This window comes from Pongo abelii, chromosome 7, assembly GCF_028885655.2.
Source record: "Pongo abelii isolate AG06213 chromosome 7, NHGRI_mPonAbe1-v2.0_pri, whole genome shotgun sequence".
NCBI classification, from domain to species: domain Eukaryota; kingdom Metazoa; phylum Chordata; class Mammalia; order Primates; family Hominidae; genus Pongo; species Pongo abelii.
The window spans coordinates 82,733,890-82,754,809 of NC_071992.2; the positions used below are offsets into that span (position 1 = coordinate 82,733,890).

Genomic DNA, 20,920 nt, shown 5'->3' on the forward strand with positions numbered 1-20,920 from the left:
TTTTTTCATCTTCCTGTCCCATGACTTCACTCCTCACTTCTCAATCAATCTGCGATCCCAACTCCTGTTCAGCCCATCACCTGTTCAGACCCCAACCCAACTTCCCTGGGAAGGCAGATTTGAGGTTTCCTCCCATCTCCTTGTTTGGCCGCCCTACAATTATCCAACCATTTATCTGCTGCAACTCTTGTTGTTTCAGTATATTGGTCTGTTACTGCACAATGGGCAATCAAACCCAGTGGTCCTATAACAGTGTCCGCTGGGCTGCGTCCTCCAGGCTTATGTGGCAGAATCCAGTTCCTTGTGGTTGGAGGACTGATGTCTCAATTTCCTTGCTGCCTATGAGCTGAAAACCATTCTCACTTCCTAGGGGCCACTGGAATTCCTTAGCTCCTGACTCTCATGGATAGTTCACAACTTAGCAGTTTGTGAACTGCTATCTTGAGACCAGCAGAAGCACTTCTCTGACCTCTTCTGTGAACAGCTGGAGGAAACTCTTTGCTTTTAAAGTGCTCATCTGATTAGGTCAGGTCTGCCCTATGTCATTTCCCTTCTGCCATATAATGTAGCGTAATCAAAGGAATGGCTGTCCCATCATATTCACAGGCCCCTCCTTATCCTCAGGGGAGTGATTATTCAGGGCATGTACACCAGAGGGGATAGAAATCTTGGAGCTATCTTAGAATTCTGTCTATCACAGTGTGATTTAGGGAAGGAAGGCAACTAAAGGTTTCCTGGCAAACTCTCCTTCTTCCCTTCTAGAGGCAATGCACAGGGAATGCAAAGAAGCTGTTAGCAATGCCCATAATTCTGTCCCATTAGCTCCACAGGCCAGAAGATGACACACAGTCATATTCTTTTTTCTCTGCAGGCTGCTTTCTCTGCCTGGCCAGAATTGCTGCTTTCCATAGTACAAATGGTTTGCTTGGTTGAAATCATTTGAATTTAAAATGATATCAAGGTAACGCAATGCTTTTAGATAGAAATTTATCTAAACTCAATACCTTCAACTTCAATCCAATAAAACTCTTCTTTAGTGAAAGGAAATGAAGAAATGTACAAAAAAATTTAACAGAGCAGGTCTGAAAAATACTATCTTTAGAAAGGCCTGCTTGTAAAATTGGCTGGCATTTGGAAAGCTGGATATCAGGAGGGTTACCACCACCCTAACTAATAAGAGTGATTCAATGTGCTCAGATTGTGCAAATAATATAGTACATGCTGAACACCTACTTTTCTTCTGGGAGTCTGGAATTTGGGTATGTGCTAGGCAGAGGGTATCCACATAACTTTACCTCAATAAAAACCCCAGGTATTGAGTCTTTAATGAACTTCCCTGGTAGACAACACTGCATGTTTGTTGTCACAGGTTGTTACTGATGGAATTGAGCACATCCTGTGTGACTCTATTGGGAGAGGCCTCTTGGAAGCTTGTGCTTCATTTCCCCTGGACTTCACCCAATACTCCTTTTTCCTTTGCTGATTTTGCTTTGTATCCTTTTGCTGTGACCAATCATAGCTGTGAGTAGGACTGTATGCTGAGTTTGGTGAGTCCTTATGCAACCCATTGAATGGGGGCATGGTCTTGGTGACCCCTGACTCTAGAGTTAAAGTAAATGATAATGATAATGATCACATTCTGAGTCTAGGTTCCACTGCCCTGCAAACTTGGCTTCAATCCTCTCCATTGTGAAGAAAATCAGAATAAACTGACTAGAGGCAAGAGGCAGGCCTCATTTGGGTCCTATAGGGCTTGACACCGACTAGATCCATGTTCCAATCCCATACTGTGGCCTGGGCAAGTTACTTAACTCTGTCTCTCTTCTTCTGTAAAACAGCAATAACAATAGACTTACTTCATAGGATTGTTAAAATGAGGCAATTTGTAGAAGCATGTAGCATTGTGGCTGAGAGGAGCTGGATGTGACTCTGCGGAGTGTAGACCGCAGTTGATATCCTAATATTAAGCTTCTTTCTTCCCTTTACTCTGCTCCCTTCTTTCTCACCAGATCCCTTTCCCTCCATTCTCTCAGTTGTCCCCTAAGCTCCTTTACATCCAAACCATTTCCTCCCCCAGGTGGCCACCTTTCCTTGAGGATTAAATGAAAACAATGTGCAGGAATGATTTTCTTTAAATGCTTACCAAAAAGGGCCCAATGTAAATGTGTGGTCATCAGTGCCAGCAGCCCTATTTACAGTCTAGAGCTTTGATTCCATCTATGATGATTTCTGAGAGTTTATAAGTAACCCCTACAGTCCTCACAGATGTAATTTTATTGCTTTTGATAATGGTAAGTGATTATCACAAATATAACAGTGCAAGTTCATTACTTTGTAAGGCCTATCACGTAAATAGATTCACCAATGGTAGAAACATCCTTTGAGAAATATTTTGCTCTAATATTTTGTTCAGAATATCTGTTCCCTAAAACACTGGACTCCAAAATGAAAAGTGGGTATTTTTCTGGTGGTATATGAAAACACAATTTCAGTGGAGACGGAAACTTCCACTCAAAACTTGCTTTGCTTCTTTGCAATTAATAAGTTCCTGGTGGACTATTCAGAAAGTGTTCAGCTACAATTGCTGAAAAGGATGTCGTGGGGTGAAGAGGTTAACGATAGCCTCCTAGAAGCAGATTCCTGCCAGAAGAAAAGGAGGTTTAGGAAATGCTCAGTGACCATGGTCTCTCTGGTATTGCATAAAACAACCACAATTTGGGGATGGGTTCTTGCATCCTCACCCTGGGCCCTTGTAATAAGACACCATGCTTGAACTCAATACTATTTGTGTAGGGGCTGGGAATGAGGAGAAGACAGGGAATCAATAAACTCAATGTTCAAGACATCATTTGCAAATAAATTCAATATTTGAAGGGGAACATGCCAAAGAAAAAAATCAAACCATAAATAAAAGAAAAAAAGTTTGTTAATTACAAATATCTCCAGAAGCCACAATGTCTTCTTCCTCCCTCATTGCCTAACACTCCTTCAGGTAGGACTGTACTTCAGTCATGTAGGAAAAAACATTTTTCTATTTCATATTAAAGATTAATGAGGCCTGTTTGGTAATCTGCTTTGCTGTCCATTAAAATGAAGCCTAAACCACCACATAGTTTTTGGGCTAGCTTGTATTTTGGTAGGCATGGAAAAGAACCAATCATACCACACTTCTCATCGTAACTTTTAGGTAAAAGCTAACACTCAATTATATGCACTGATGGAGTTAGAGAAATTCTCTAACTCTAAAATCCATAAAGTTTATCAAAGATTGAATAATCAGAGCCTTCAACCTTTGCCAAGAAAACTCTCTTATCAGACCCACTGAAACATAGCAAAACTAATTAACTTGAATTTCTGGCTTTAATTTTTCCCCACCTCACTTCTGCTTCAAGTTTTAATTAAGAGGAAAGTGCCTAGATGATCAGTAGGAAGATTCAAGAAGAAAAAGAGAAGCTCTAGAAAACAGGAAACTGAATTCATTCCTTCATTAAGGAAAAATAACAACAAAACCACGTATTGAACTTCTAGGACATTCCAGACACTAAATAGAAATACAGCAATGAACAAAAAATAGATAAACTCTCTCATGAAATTTACATTCTACCTTGGAGATGGGTAGTAAATAGATAATGTGTCAGATAGAAAATTTTCTTTTCTTTTTTTTTTTTTCTTGAGACAGGGTTTCGCTCTGTTGCCCAGGCTAGAAAGCAGTGGCGACACAGCAAGACCCTGTCTCAAAAAAAAGAGACACTAGAGCTTACTGCAACCTCCTAGGCTCAAGTGATCCTCCCATCTCAGCCTCTCTAGTAGCTGGGACTACAGGCATGTGACACCACATCTGGTTAAATTTTTATATTTTTTTGTAGAGATGGGGTTTCACCATGTTGCCCAGGCTGGCCTTGAACTCCTAGGGTCAAGTGATCTGCCTGCCTTATCCTCCCAAAGTGCTGAGACTACAGGCATGAGCCACTGCACACAGCCAGACAATTTTTGAGTAGCCTTAAATATCCTTTAAAAGCTCTTTCGGCTGGGTACGGTGGCTCATGCCTGTAATGCCAGCACTTTGAGAGGCCGAGGCGGGTGGATCACGAGGTCAGGAGTTTGAGACCAGACTGGCCAACATAGTGAAACCCCATCTCTGCTAAGAGGCAGGAGAATTGCTTGAACCCAGGAGGTGGAGGCTGCAGTGAGCCGAGATCATACCACTGCACCCCAGCTTGGACAACAGAGTGAGACTTTGTCTTAAAATAAAATAAAATAAAATAAAATTAAATTAAATTAAAATAAAATAAAATAAAATAAAATAAAATCTCTTTCAAGTTTTCTCCTTAGCCTTTACTTTCTTGGCTAATAAATTCCAATTATTCAACTCCAGTCAGCAAATCCCTGTAAGCACACCACAAGCACAATTCCACCATAAGTGAGTAGATGTTCTATTACCTTAAGTTGATGGGATATTTTCTTCAGTGCATATGCTTCCTCTTCTGTTTTGGGAATAAATCTTACCACTTTATCACTACAAGATAAGAAAAGAAAGATGACAATTACTTTCGAAAATAAAGATATTAGTCATCTCTTTCTTACCTCTTAAAAAACTGCCTCTGCATTTAAGAAGAAAAACAGCAAAACTTTTCACTGGCCCAGTAAGTATTTTATCCAGTTTATTCTCTGATTGCATTGTTCTTTTCTTCTTATCTTAAAGCTATTTGGTGTTTCATCAGCTTTTGAAGATTACAAACTCACATTTAATGTTATAAATGCAGAAAAAGGCCAAAAACACAAGAAGAGTGGCAACAAGAGACAGGAACTTTCATGAGCTGCTCAGAGCAGACACCAAGAAGGAAAATTTCTTATGACAGAAGAAAGAAAAGTCATTCTTTTTTTAAACATAATGCTGAAAAGGAATGTGACTTTCAGTGAGAGGATGTGAAATCCACACACTAGGAAAGCTTCTGGTTTGAATTCTTCCCACATGGAGAACAGTAAGGAGAAGCCCATCTCTATGGGGCATCTCATTTCTCTGGTACAGAGCTTCCCACCCCAAATAAGAGGGCCGTCAGCGTTAGACACTGATGGCTGTAAATTTTTTAGTGATACAAATTAAAAATCAAAGTTTACAACTGTTACCGAAACACCAGGGATTTGGTCTAGGTCCTGCTGCTTTCTGCACATAAAGCAATCACCAAGAAGATGATTATTACCAAGAAAGAAGGCTTTAATTAGGTGCTGCAGCCAGGGAGATGGGAGCTCAGTCTCAAATCCATCTCCCTGATGGACAAAAACTACAGGTGTATATAGCAGGGAAGAAATGTAACAATGTGTACAAAACAGAAACTAGGGAGGAGCAAGAAAGCAATCATAATGAATGAGGGGTCTTGCATCCCACTGTCAGGATGTGATCTGGGGAGTTTCAGTTCTTTGATACTTTTTGATAGGCCTGAAGGTCACTTTCTGAGGAAGGAACTCAGATAAAACAAATATGTTTCAATCTTTAAGACCAGAAGAATCCATCTGTGTTTATAAAAAAAAATCTCTATAGGACTACTGGGTCAGTTTCACAACCACAAAGGTTTTATCACAGTTGAAATTATATTTGAACACAATATAAGGTTCTTTTTGTAAAGGTCCCGAATTACCTAAGATGACTTAAGGTGTTGCTGTGTCTGTCAGAAAGTTTCTCTTTGGGGGCCTTGTCTCCCAGGTGTGCCAGAAAAGTAGTCTATCAATTTCTAGGTGTGTCATGATGAGGACAGGTTGGGAAGCACAGCTCTAGCACATAATAATCACAACTATTCAATGTCTTTTGCATAGAGTAGATGCTTATTAAATATTAATGGATTGGCATAAAGGAGACTGCTGAGAGTAATTGGCTTCCAGAGGAAATATAAAGGAAAAACTAAGTAAATAAAGCACAGTAGGAATTAATATTTTTCATAACTCTCTGTGGCATTTTACAATGATTAAAGATAAGGTAGAATATTATTAATAGAATATAAAGCAGAAAACAAGAACTCTACTATTTCACCAACAACTTGTCTCTTCAACCCCAAAGGTGCACTGGGAATAAGAATGGAATTTGCATGATTTTGTCATTTTACTTCTTAGATGATGATATGATGTGGATTGTGTCCCCACCCAAATCTCATGTCCAATTGGAGGAGGGGCTGGTGGAAGATGATTGGTTCATGGGGGCATATTTTCCCCTTGTTGTTCTCGTGATAGTGAGCGATTTCTCACAAGATCTGATGGTTTAAAAGTGTATGTCACCTCCTTCTTTGCTCTCTCTTTCTCCTGCCACCATGTGGAGGTCCCTGCTTCCCCTTCTGCTATGATTGTAAGTTTCCTGAGGCCTCCCAGGCATGCTTTCTGTTAAGCCTGTGGAACTGTGAGTCAATTAAATCTATTTTCTTCGTAAATTACCCAGTCTCAGGTATTTCTTTATACTGGTGTGAGAGTGGGCTAATACAGATGGATAGCAGTTTCCAAGACTAAGTAAGGCTAATATGGAGGGCATCAGATCCCTAGAGATACTTCTGGACTTGCTGGGCAATGATTTTTTAGGGCTTTGTGTTTATTTCCAATCACGATAGCTTTATTATTTCAAATGATCCTGTAATAGCTCCTTTAGGCCTATGAATAAAAAGGCCCTTGGCTTGCTGATAATAAATTATCAGCAGCAGTCCATAAAATTTGTGTTTTATGGACTGCTACTCTAATAGAGCTTTACAGCTTTGATTTCCTCAAAATCACACAAACTACCTCTCAGTATCAATGTCATGAAGTTCATATTTCTGGAAAGAATAAAAGAAAGCACCGGGAAAAAATTATCAAGTCACTGTAAAACAAATCTAAATATAACCTTTGGAATTTAAATGTAACCACATCTCTTCTCTTTTCTGGTATACATTTCTCTGACCTGTGTTTTTCCTGGATTCACCATACCCTGGCCTTTCTCATCTGACCCAATACAATTCTTGGCAGAGAAAGCAAGCTTGGCTGGGTGATACGGCTGTTTTGATGGATGGATCACTTGACAGCTTGCTGAAAAACACCTCCATCTGGGGCCTTGTCAGCTCCTCAAGAGTGCAAGAAAAGCAATCTGTAGCTGTTTTACAGCCATGAGAATAACTTTTTTTTTTTAAAGATGGATAATTCAATCTGGCAATCAGTTTCTCTTCTGCAAATAAGTACAGGATACAAAGAAACTACCCTTGGGATTATTTAACCCTGAAAGTGATTGCTCAAATCCAGTTTTCTTATTTTTGTTACAAAAAGTTCACTTCATCCCAGCCTTTGGAAATTCTCAGGTGTGACTTTAGAAATGAATTTATTACTGTTTGATAACTTATCAAAGGACAGAGAATAAGGAAGGCAATGTAGAAAGACCCATGAAATGTCATACTCTTTAGTGAACCAGTAAATTATATTGATGGAATGACGGGTAACCAAAGCCCAACAAGAGCTCTTTATTCAGCATGTGAAAAGCACATGACCCCCAAATGCCCTGTTTGTTTCACCAAACGAAAAGCTTACTCTCCCTAAATCTGATAGCTAGTGTTTTTTGAAGTGGTGAATAATTTGGTGCTAGAAACAGGGAAGTTTCAGGTAGTCTACTGGAACTTAGAAAAACTAACCATGCAAAACTATCAGAGGAGGTGAGCTTAGAGGCTTTTCCTTATAACTTATCAGGTTTTTTTTTTTTTTTTTTTTTTTTAAGTGTTAGGTGGTAACAACAACTTAAGACCCTTTGGCTACCCTTTGGGGTTAAGATGAGGGAATCAAATAATTGAATATGGGTTGAGGTTAGAAAGACTACTGGGCAAACAGCTGCTCGTATGCACATATATTTCTAACTTAGCCTATATAAAGTTGTCCAAAGAAAGACAGCATAAGCATTTTTAATTTTAGTTTAAGGATGTCTTATAGATGAAGCAGGACATCCCAGATAACTAGTCTCCGAGGAATTACTAACACTTATTAATCCATGATATGCTCACATTTTGTTCCTTTGCCCTACAAGACAAATGAGGTTATGTAGCTATAAAGCCCACATTGAGTCTGGTTGTGAGTTTGACTAATAATCCTGCTGTACAGTAGCAACCACGTGAATAAGACAATAGTAAATAAATGTAATCAGTTCAAAAAGTATTACCGAATGCTTTCTAAGCATGTATGCACCTAGAGAAAATTCAGAAAGGGAACACGATCTCCAACTTTATATTATGTCTGGGTCTCAGTTTCTTCACTGGAGGAGTGAGGGATGATCTCCCAGCTGCCTTCCAACATGGTGAAAACCCATCTCTACTAAAAATACAAAAATTAGCTGGGCGTGGTGGTGTGTGCCTGTAGTCCCAGCTACTTAGCAGGCCGAGGCAGGAGATTTGCTTGAACCTGGGAGGCGGAGATTGCAGTGAGCCGAGATTGAGCCACTGCACTCCAGCCTGGGCGACAGAGCGAGACTCCGTCTTAAAAAAAAAAAAAAGTTCTAAGACTGTGTTGCCTGGGTTTGACACCTCCCATATTGATTGCCATTCTTCTGTGCCTTGACTGTGCAGCAGCTAAGGAAGAGTATCTCTGTCCTCTTAGCAACCCGAAAGTCCTGTTGAAAGACAGATGCGAAGCTTCAGACGTTTCCTTGTGGCTCCTGGCATGACCTTTTACAACTGATTCCATTATGAAATCCTAAACTTCTTTGTATGTTACAGAATTTATGAACCTACACTTGTAAAAATTAAAATATTACAGAGCATATGAAATGATAAAGTTCTCTTCCAACTCCAAGCCTTCTATCTTCCCTTTGTAGCCACTGTTAACAGTTTTCTTGTGTATCACTCTGAACTCTTTTCTGCATTAATACACATACACGCAGTGTTTGTTTTACAGCATTTATTAACACTAATTTGCTTTTATCTTTTACTCCATATGTTGGTTTTAAAATATAATAAGTTCTTGATTAACATCAATGATAAGTTCTTAGAAATTGTGACTTTATGTGAAACAGTGTATAACAAAACCGATTTTACCATAAACTAACTGATATAAGCAAGTTAAGTTTCTATGGGCATATTTCTGGTCATGAAAAAATCACCAGGCCGGGTGCGGTGGCTCATGCCTGTAATACCAGCACTTTGGGAGGCTGAGGCGGGTGGATCACAAGGTCAAGAGATTGAGACCATCCTGGCCAACATGGCAAAACCCCATCTCTACTAAAAATACAAAAATTATCTGGGTATGGTGGCACATGCCTGTGGTCCCAGCTACTCTGGAGGCTGAGGCAGGAGAATCGCTTGAACCCGGCAGGCAGAGGTTGCAGTGAGCCGAGATCGTGCCACTGCACTCCGGCGTGATGACAGAGTGAGACTCCATCTCGAAACAAACAAACAAACCCCCCCCCCGCAAAAAAAAAACAAAAAGAAAAATCACCAAATTTCTAAATAAAGACCCATAGCTGGGTGTGGTGACTCATACCTGCAATTCCAGGACTTGGGAGCCTGAGGTAGGAGAATAGCTTGAGGCCAGAAGTTTGAGACCAACCTGGACAACATAGTGAGACCCTGTCTCTGCAAAAATAAATAAATAAAAAAATAGCTGGGCATTGTGGCACATACATATAGTCCCAGCTACCTGGGAGGCTGAGGCAGGAGGATCACTCAAGCTAAGGAGCTGGAAGCTGCAGTGAGCTATGATCAAGGCATTTTGTCCAGCCTGGGTGACAAAATGAGACCCTGTCTCAAAAAAAAAAAAAGAAGAAGACCCAAAGTACTTCTAATATTAAACATTGAAATAAATGTGAACTATATATATATTTAAGAAAAATTAATAAAGACAAGTAAGATTATGTACTCAATTTTTGGTGAATCTGTGAGGGATAGTGGTTGTTGCAGTGGTGGGTTAAATCAAGGAATAGATGTTTGCAAAGCTAAAATATGAACACCTCTTCCCAACATGCAGTTCAAACAAACAATAACAAATATAGTGGGTTTGCTGAGGGCTTCTGTACTGCATCATTTATTGTCATGCCTTTGTATGATTTTGCCTATGAGTTTTTATTTTACAATACTTTGTATTCATTCCTGGCTGGGCATGGTGGCTCACACCTGTAATCCCAGTACTTTGGGAGGCCGAGGCAGGTGGATCACGAGGTCAGGAGATGGAGACCATCTTGGCTAACACGGTGAAACTCTGTCTCTACTAAAAATACAAAAATTAGCTGGGCGTAGTGGCAGACATCTATAGCACCGGCTACTTGGGAGGTTGAGGCAGGAGAATGGCGTGAACTTGTAGTGAGCTGGGAGGCAGAACTTGTAGTGACCCAAGATCGCACCACTACACTCCAGTCTGGGAGACAGAGTGAGAATCCGTCTCAATTAAAATAATAATAATAATAATAATAATTTGCATTCATTCCTTAATTCATTTTCCAACCCACTTATTCTAGTTCAGGGTCATGAGTGGCCAGAGCTTATCCCTGCAGCTCAGGACACAAAGTGGAAACTGACTCTGGATAGGACGCCATCCATCACGGGGTGCACTCACACACCCATGCTCACTCAGCCTGGGACCATGTAGACATGCTGATAAACCTAACAGGTGCAGCTTTGGGATGTGGGGGGAAACTGAGTACCTAAAGAAAACCTACACAGACATGGGGAGAACATGCCAACTCCTCACAGACAGTGGCCCTGGTGGGAACTGATTTTTTTTTTCTTGTCAAAATTATAGCAAAATAATGTTGAATGAAAAACGTTATTCTAGGACCTGCTGTACCACCTTTTAAATAAATGGCTGGATTTTATATGCTAATGAGAGGTGACAGTGTGCTGGCAGCCCTTGCTCACACTCGGTGCCTCCTCGGCCTCAGCGCCCACTCTGGCCATGCTTGAGGAGCCCTTCAGCCCGCCGCTGCGCTGTGAGAGCCACTCTTTGGGCTGGCTGAGGCTGGAGCTGGCTCCCTCTGATTGAGGGGATGTGTGGAGGGAGAGGCATGGGCAGGAATCAGGGCTGCGCCTGGTGCTAGCCGGCTAGTGCGAGTTCCGGGTGGCCGTGGGCTCGGCGGGCCCGCACTTTGAGCAGCCAGCTGGTGCTGCCAGCCCAGGGCAGTGAGAGGCTTAGCACCTGGGCCAGCAGCTGCGGAGGGTGCACCGGGTCCCCCAGCAGTGCCGGCCCACTGGTGCCATGCTCGAATTCTCGCCAGGCCTCAGCTGCCTCTCTGAGGGGCAGGGCTCGGGACCTGCAGCCCACCATGCCTGAGCCCCCCTCCCCGACTCCCGCATGGCCCGAGCCTCCCCAACATGCACCGCCCCCTGCTCCACAGTGCCTGGTCCCATGGACCACCCAAGGGCTGAGGAGTCCGGGCGCATGGTGCAGAACTGGCCGGCAGGTCCGCCCGCGGCCCCGGCATGGGAATCTACTAGGCAAAGCCAGCTGGGCTCCTGAGTCAGGTAGGGACTTGGAGAACTTTTATGTCTAGCTGGAGGATTGCATATGCACCAATCAGCACTCTGTATCTAGCTTGGGGTTTGTGGATGCACCAATCAGCACTCTGTATCTAGCTAATCTGGTGGGGACTTGGAGAACTTTTATGTCTAGCTAGAGGATTGTAAATGCACTAATCAGCACTCTGTGTCTAGCTAAAAGATTGTAAATGCACCAATCAGCACTCTGCATCTAGCTCAAGGTTTGTAAACACACCAATCAGTGCTCTGTGTCTAGCTAATCTGGTGGGGACTTGGAGAACGTTTATGTCTAGCTAGAGGATTGTAAATGCACCAATCAGCACTCTGTGTCTAGCTTAGGGATTGTAAACGCACCAATCAGCACCCTGTATCTAGCTCAAGGTACGTAAATGCACCAATCAGTGCTCTGTGTCTAGCTAATCTAGTGGGGACTTGGAGAACTTTTGTGTCTAGCTCAAGGTTCATAACTGCACCCATCAGCACCCTGTCAAAACGGACCAATCAGCTCTCTATAAAATGGACCAATCAGCAGGATGTGGGTGGGGCCAGATAAGGGAATAAAAGCAGGCTGTCAGTGCTAGCAGCAGCAACCCACTAGGGTCCACTTCCATGCTGTGGAAGCTTTGTTCTTTTGCTCTTTGCAATAACTCTCGCTTCCGCTCACTCTTTGGGTCTGCACTGCCTTTAATGAGCTGTAACACTCACCGCGAAGGTCTGCAGCTTCACTCCTGTGGCCAGCAAGACCATGAACCCACTGGGAGGAATGAACAACTCCAGAAGGGAGGAATGAACAACTCCAGAGGTGCCACCTTAAGAGCTGTAACACTCACTGTGAAGGTCTGCAGCTTCACTCCTGAAGCCAGTGAGACCACGAACCCACTAGAAGGAAGAACCTCTGAACATGTCCGAACGTTAGAAGGAAACAACTCTGGACACACCATCTTTAAGAACTGTAACACTCACCGTGAGGGTCCGCGGCTTCATTCTTGAAGTCAGTGAGACCAAGAACCCACCAATTCTGGACACATTAATATTTTTTTCAGAGTTTTATAACTATATTCACAAGGAAGCATTTTTTTAAAAAAAAAACTTTTTATAAACCTTTAAAAAATGATACTCTGTGTGTGTGTGTGTTTTCTCAGAGACAGTCTCGCTCTGTCATGCACGCTGAAGTGCAGTGGCATGATCACAGCTCACTGTAACCTCGAGCTTCTGAGCTCAAGTGATCCTCCTACCTCAGCCTCCCAAGTAGCTGGGACTACAGGTGTGCACTACCCTGCCCAGCTAATTAAAAACTTTTTTTAAGAAATGGGGTCTTAGTATGTTGCCCAGGCTACTCTCAAACTCCTGGACTCAATATATCCTCGCACCTCAGCCTCCTTAGTAGCTGGGAATACAGGTGTGTGCCACCACGCCCAGCTAATTAAAAAAAATTTTTTTTAGAGATGGGGTCTCAGTATGTTGCCCAGGCTACTCTCGAACGCCTGGACTCAAGTAATCCTCCTATCTTGGCTTCCCAAAGTTCTGGGCTTACAGGTATGAGCCATTGTACCAACCCTCATGTTTTAATATGTGATGTTCTCATTGATGTTCAGATCTAATAGTTGACAATTGAGTTTTTAGTCCTTCTTTACTAAAGAGCTATTTTGAAGAATGTTAAAAAATATATCAAGCAGTGAGATGTATTTTGGGTGGGAAGAATTATTTTTGTTACTGTTTTATTATCTTGAAGTAAGAGAAGGTGGCCCATATGATATCTACTTTGTAGACTTCATTGCATTGCTATTTATGACCTAATATGTATTCAAGTTCTAGTAATAGTACACAAATATTTGAAAAGAATATCTTTCTTATATAAAAAGTTCTATATATACCTATTAAGCATATTGATTATATGATTTTCCTTTTCTCTGTCCTTATTTTTCTGCTGAATTTGACAATTTGAGCCAATTTTACTCAATATACCTATATAATTTTAGATTTGTCAATTTACTTTTGAATATAAAAACTTTTGATTCATATATTTTGATGTGTGTTAACTGTATATAAGCTCATGATGACTACATCTTCTGGACAGAATAAAACTTTTACTCCTATAAAGTTTTCTTAGAAAAACTCTTCTTTGGTTTATTTTATGCTCTTTTTCCTAAATTCCATTTTTTCCCCCATAGGATTGCCACTCCTGCTTTCTTTTCGTTTGCCTGGCATTTTTAACTGGAAATTTTACTTATTCACATTAATTGTAATACATAATATATGTGACTTTATTCTTATAATTTTTATTTTTTGTTTGTTGTAGGTTCTTATTGCCCTTTTCTTCCTCTTTCTTGGATTAATCAATTTTCTGGGCTGGGCGCGGTGGCTCACACCTGTAATCCCAGCACTTTGGGAGGATGAGGCGGGCAGATCACGAGGTCAGGAGATCAAGACCATCCTGGCTAACATGGTGAAACCGCGTCTCCACTAAAAATACAAAAAATTAGCCGGGCGTGGTGGTGGGCGCCTGTAGTCCCAGCTACTCAGGAGGCTGAGGCAGGAGAATGGCATGAACCCGGGAGGCAGAGCTTGCAGTGAGCAGAGATCGTGCCACTGCACTCCAGCCTGGGCGACAGAACGAGACTCCATCTCAAAAAAAAAAAAAAAAAAAATCAATTTTCTTTGTCAGATTTTTCTTATCTAGTGGTTTGCAAGTTATGCACCTTCTGTGTATTCTTGATTTTTTCGTATTTTACAAACATACTTTGAGATACTGTTTTCTTCATGTCTAGAATGTCTCTGTAATTTGTCCCCTTGAACAAGATAAGACTTTAAGAATCTTTTTTTCTCTATCCTTCTCCCCCCAAATGTTTTCCTCCTTCTTTGCTCCATGTTTTGTTAAAATCATCTGGAATTTTTGTTGCATATTGTATCTAAGTGCGGATATGTGAGTTGTTTCCCCTTGAAGTTCGTATGTTGAAGTCGTAACTCCCTCAATCCAAGAATGTGACTGCATTTGAAGATAGGGTCTTTAAACAGGGAATTGAATTAAAATGACATCATTAGGGTGTTTTTCCTAATCCACTAGTATTAAAAACACTTAAACTTCAGATATTTCATTTTTTTCATTCCTTTTTCCAAGTCACTGAATTTTATTATTATTATTATTATTATTATTATTAATTTTGAGACGGAGTCTTGCTCTGTCACCCAGGCTGGAGTGCAGTGGTGCTATCTCGGCTCACTACAAGCTCCGCCTCCTGGGTTCTCACCATTCTCCTGCCTCAGCCTCCCGAGTAGCTGGGACTACATGCGCCCGCCACCATGCCCGGCTAATTTTTTGTATTTTTAGTGGAGAAGGGGTTTCACCGTGTTAGCCAGGAAGGTCTTGATCTCCTGACCTTATGATCCGCCCGCCTCGTCCTCCCAAAGTGCTGGGATTACAGGCGTGAGCCACACTGGATTTATTTTGTAGGATCCACTTCCTTCTTCACTTTGTGGGGAGAAAGAGAGTAAGGTTAGATTACAATCTGGGCTCCACCACTTGATGTGCACCCTTGGCCAAAATGCTTAAACACTTAGAGCCAATGAGTCCTAATCCTTAAATTGAGGGGAAGCACCAATATACCATCGCATACTTTTTTTGTGAAAATTATTTCATCCAGCACATTTATGAAGGTTACATTATGTTCCAGGCACAGTAGTAGATGCCAGGGAGACAGCAGTTCCTGCTGGTGATGAGTTTATAGTCACAATCCCTGTGAGATATCGTCTGGAAAATAACTAATTTATAGCCTCTCAATACATAGTAGCTAGTGGCATTACTTCTACAGGAAAATATTCTTCTAGTTCTTTTTTTAGAAATGGTCTCACTCTGTTGCCCAGGCTGGAGTACAGTGGCACCATCATGACTCACTGCAGCCTCAACCTCTCAGGCTCAAGCATCCTCCTGTCTCAACCTCCCAGGTAGCTAGAACAACAGGTGTGAACCACTGTGCCCTGCTATTTAAAAAAAAAATTTTTGTAGACAGGGTCTTGTTATGTTACCCAGGCTGTTCTCTAACTCCTGCGCTCAACTGATCCTTCCACCTTGGCCTCTTATTGTTGGGTTTACAGGCCTAAGCCACTGCACCCAGCCTAGAACTTAAAGCACTGATAAGATGCTTTTCCAAGTTTGCTCCACTGTGAACACCACAAAAAACATGACACAATTTGATTCCGAATACATTCAACCTTTTTGTTGTTGCTGCTGGCATTTTTTTCTTGCCCTTTGCATGGATATTTGAACCTAATCTCTGATCAGTGCCTTAATTTGGGATTTACTATTTTCTCTCTGCTCAGGCAGCTCTTTGGCATCTGAGAAATGCACATATTGGATGGTCTCATTTTCTACAATGGTAACTGGGGATATAGAACACTTTATATAAAAGAAAAAGGGGCTGGGCATGGTGGCTTATGCCTGTAATCCCAGCACTTTGGGAGGCCAAGGAGGGGGGAATCACCTGAGGTCAGGAGTTTGAGCCCAGCCTGACCAACATGGTGAAACCCTGTCTCTAGTAAAAATACAAAATTAGCTGGGTATGGTGGTGCATGCCTGTAATTCCAGCTACTTGGGAGGCTGAGGCAGAAGAATCACTTGAACCTGGGAGGTGGAGGTTGCAGTGAGCCAAGATCACGCCACTGCACTCCAGCCTGGGCAACAAAGAGTGAAACTCAAAAGAAAATGAAAAAATAATGTCAGAGAAAGTCCTGTGGAGATGTTTTCTCTATTGTTATAAGCCACACATGTTCAATTTGTCAATACTTCCAAAGACCAAACTTACCTAGATGTAGTAAAGGATTTCTAATGTTGCCCTTCACAAGGGACCAGAATAGATGACTGCAGTGATGATTTTTGCTGCTCCTCCAAATCTATTTTCCTGTCTGAAACCCTAAAAGGACTTTGATTCTGCTCAGATATTCACCCTATCCCCATATCAGGACTGAGTCCCGATTAGCCACTCAGAGCTTGGATATCCCTTGGCAACTTTTGTTGGTTTGGGGGTAGATGTGTGGTATAAATTAGCCCAATCAGATTTAAGGGAAGGATTATTCAAAGGGAGTGGAAGGATTCTCTCTCGTTGAAAGTAAACAAGCAAATATGCAATTCTGCATGCCATTGGCAGCCTAAAATTATGAGGTAGATTCACCCCAAGCTCACTGTGGACTCAAGTAGAGAGACAAAATGAATCTGTGTCTGCAGTGATCTTGTTGAATCAACCAACTTTTAAGCTTGTTCTGCTGCTGGACTTCCTGTTGTATAATACATTTTAAAATTATGTAGGGCAGTTTGAGTCAGGTATTTTCTTACTTGTAACCAAAAGCACCCTGTAAAACAGTAAGTTTACTTTGGATATTTTTAGAGGAATAAGAGAAACCAATGGAATAATTAAATTCACTGTTAAATCAGTTTTCACAGGTGAGAATATACATATTGGCACTCTTTATTTCCTCCCCAAGTCCCTCTCTCTAAAACATCCCTTTAATTTTGATGGCAGCTTAAAAAACCGTGTGTTTTCAGAAGGAAAGATTTAGGGTACTCCATAACTAAGGCTCATCTCATATTCTCAAGGAAAATAGGACAGTTTAAAATATTTGCTGAACTTTATGAAAGCTTGTATCCTGTGGAAAAGTTAATAATAGGATGTTCACTTACTTAAAAAAAATGTCATCCCCGAGCACAAAGAAATCCGTTAGGTAATTCCACCTAGAAAAATTAATGTTCACATGCAGATTCTCTATTATAAAGTGCTTGGGTCTCAGAGCTGCATTTCCTTTGTTGAAAGAGTATGTTTTGATGCACATGAAAAATTTCATTAAAAAGCAATAAATAAGAGACAACTTGGCAGAGCACGCTCTAGAGAGCTAAATGGATTCTCCCTTCTTTGGTTATGGTTTATAGTTGCAATATAAAGTACTTGGAACATGAAGAATCTCCCTGGGGCAGTTTGCTTAGGACATGAAGATTTAGACTTCACTCTTGGATTAAAGTTAGGCAGAAGTAATGACTTTATTTTTGGTGGTTGTTGTTGTTGCAGTTAATTTAACAGCAGAGAAAAGAAAAACATGTAGTCTTCAGAAGCCTCACAGCTGCACTTCACTTTATAACAGAAATTTTCTCATGGTATCTCACACATAATGGTTGATCAATAAATATTTGCTGAGTTGAATTGAAATTGGCTTTTTGTAAACCACATCATCTTTTAAATGCCTGAAATGGGCTTCCATTATATGCTTTGAGAATTTCTTCTCCCATTAGCATAAATCAGAGAGGAGAAAAAGCAATAACATGTAATAATGTCATGAAATTAATTTCTTATAATAAGATATTATCTCACTATGTCTCAAGGACTTGCTATATATTGTGTGAAATCATTGTATCACACTTTGATTTAGTTCTTTCTTGTTGTATTTAAGGATGGGACTCAGTCTGAGAAAAATGTTTCCACGGTGGAGAACAAACTATTTATTCAATACTTATCCATGTAGCAAATTATTCCATGCAAGTTTCTGGTGTGAGGAAAAGGGAAAGGAGTTACAAAGCATAGGGGAACATCAAAGATGTATAATCTAATTGGGTACATAAGACAAATAATACCTTATTATTATAAGGTAACATGTGGCAAATGCTTCATAAACTACATAGAAAATATGTAGTAAAAAGGTTTAGCTGCAGTGATCAGAGAAAAACATGTGAAAAGATTTGATACTTAAAACTAAGATTTGGGGGCTCAGTAGATTGATGGCCATCAGCAATACATTAGTTTAGTGGTTTTGAAATTAGAGCATATGTAAGATTCACCTAGGAATTTATCTGCCAGCATAATTTGTTGGGCTCAATACCCTGAAATATCCTTCCAGAAGAAAGCCCTTAATAATGCTAGAAATTTTGTGTGTGTGTGTGTGTGTGCATGCATGCATGTGTGTTTGTGTGTGTATGTGGTATATCACTTAATATACAAGACTGGCAATACAGTAAGAGAAATTCAAAGATGCCCAACACAATGAGTGAAGCTAACACTGGGGCCAGTGGTTATCCTGACTGAGGAGCACCTTGGTAGCCCCTGAATGCCCTGGAGTTTGAGCAAGGTGGGAATTCAGACCACAGACTCCCGTATAAAGCCTTAAAGATAAAACCTTAGTGAAAAGATGACTAGAAAAAAATGCCTTGTGACAGGAGAAAGGAGGAAAACTTGTTTGTCTTGAACTTGGGTCTAGGTAGGAAAAATATAGTCAATAGTGAGAATTTAAAACCATAGCTAGCCCTCCAGCAGGATTAGGAATGAAATTCAACCTAGAAAATAAACCTAATAAACCTAGTAAAATCGATATGGTCCAAAACCTCCAAACTAAGAATTTGTGTTAAAGTAGTCATCTGGTTAGAAGTTCCCTGTAGTCCTCACTGTGGTGTGCTGCTCAAATCACCCTGCAGAACAGAGGTCTTCGTTGTCCTGGCTGCAAAGTATTGCCTGCTGATGGCTCACAGCTGAGTTCTTCTTAAGCAATTGCTTTTGGCTGAAGGGAAGTGCTTCATCTAAGAGGAAGACCACTCCCCCAGGGGCAGCGTATGCTGAGGTGCAAAGGCCTGGTCCCCTTTCCTCAATTTGAGACATTACTGAAGGACCAATCCAGCTTTAGAGTTTCCCATGAAAACTGTTGAGATGACATTTCAGTTCAAATCTCCCTCTGTCCTCAGTTTCTTTCATTTCCTTGCAGATGTTTTTGTGAGAGTACTCCCTAATAAAGTGACTCCATGCAAGCCTCTTTTTCAGTCTATTTCCTGGGGGACCTTAGCCTGTGATGTGCCTTGCCCCTAGGGTCCCAAAACAAATGCAGATCATTTCTGGAGGAATCTATCTTAAAACCAGGTCTCAAAGTACTCCCATAAAGTTCCAACAAATAGGAGCTCACTATCAAAAATTATAAAGCACATCAGAAAATAAGCCAACAAGAGCAAAAGCCAGTATAAACAACAAAGAGCAGAATTAAGCCTGTAGAGCCTACTGATGTTGAAATTGTCAGATAGTGCAGGGGTTGGAAAGTTTTTCTCTAAAGAGCCCCATGGTAAATATTTTAGGTTTGCTGGCCATACAGTCTCTATTGCTACTGTTATGGGATTCTTGGGGTGTTGCTTCACCAGCTGGAAACCTCTGTGGCCAATGGTGCCTTTGCCTGAGTTTTGCTTTGGCCTGCTGGTCTCCTTCTGTCCTCTCAGTCTGGCAGGCTGTGCTTGGCTCCCGCTACTGGCCAGGATCCCATGCCTGCCAAGGGTGAGCCAGACATGGAGCTACAAGGGGTATGTGAGTGAATGTGGGGTCCAGCTACTGCACACAGCTAGGCACACACTGCAGTGGGCCAGGCAGCTGCAGATGCTGGTATGGGCACCAGCTTCCTACAAGGCTGTGACTGGACAAGGGGTACCATAAGCAGCTTCCACAGCTGACACCAGGGAACATGGTGTGGTGCCTGGAAGCTTGGGATGCCAGGAACTGCAGAGCCCTAAAGAGGGTATCACAGCCCTGGCTTGGGGAGCTCCTAGGTCTGGGCTCCCTAAAGGGCTGCAGCTCTTCTCTCCTTCTCTCTTTCTTGTCACCCACAACGTGGTGGGCAAGGGGTGTGTTTCAGCCCTATTTGTGTTACAGCTCTTTTAGCTCCACCATTTGGCAGGTGCTGAGTTCTTGTCCTGTGTCCAGGAAGAATGAGGTACGCAGACAAGTGTAGGGTGAGTAAGACGAAGAGGAGCTTTACTGAGTGATAGAATAGCTCAGAGGAGACCTATAGTGGGTAGTTCCTCTCTATAGCCAGGGTGTCCTGACAAGTGTTCAGCTCTCAGCAGAGAGGGTAGCTACTCTCTGCAGCTGGTCATCCTGTCTCTTCAGCTCTCAGCAGAGAGGAGACCCTGGGGTGGGTAGCTTCTCTCTGTAGCTGGTCGTCCCATCATCTCCTTGAGTCTTGGGCTTTTATGGGCCTCAGAGGGGAGGAAGTATGTGCCAGTTGGTCCATGGGCAGCCATGGGTGGGCGTGGAAAAGGCACCACAAGTTCCCACTCTGGTCTGTGGGACTGGGAGCCTGGCCCCCAGGCTTTGGCTCCCCCTAGCTTGGAGGTTGGGCTTCACCAGGGACCTGCCCCTTTCTGCCCAGGAGCCTGTCTGCCTCCTGCTGCCATTCATGGCACCCAGGCTATTTGTGCCAAGGAGTGCCTGCAGGCCAGCACCGAGCTGCCTTCAGTACCCCTTTGGCCTCCCTCCAGTGCTTGTTGGTGCCCAAAATCCAGAGGGGGTCGAGGTGGCAGGAAGCTGGTGTGTTAGCACTGCCTCGAGTGTGCACACATCTGGCCGGGTTTCAAAATTGCCTGGGCTCAGCCTCAACTTTGCTCCATGAATGGAGCAAGAACTAACAGTGGGGAGAAGTCAGACAGCAGGAGCAGGCCCCCAGGAGTGTAGAGATGC

General features: G+C 42.0%; 1 protein-coding gene across 1 annotated transcript in view; it reads right to left on the reverse strand.

The window, feature by feature from the left end:
- Positions 1–20,920, reverse strand: part of CPA6 (carboxypeptidase A6) — a 317,040-nt gene that overhangs the window by 194,377 nt on the left and 101,743 nt on the right. Inside the window, exon 2 of the mRNA XM_063726667.1 lies at positions 4,441–4,516. Coding sequence (XP_063582737.1) covers positions 4,441–4,516 — 76 coding nt within the window. The remainder of the gene's footprint in view (positions 1–4,440; positions 4,517–20,920) is intronic.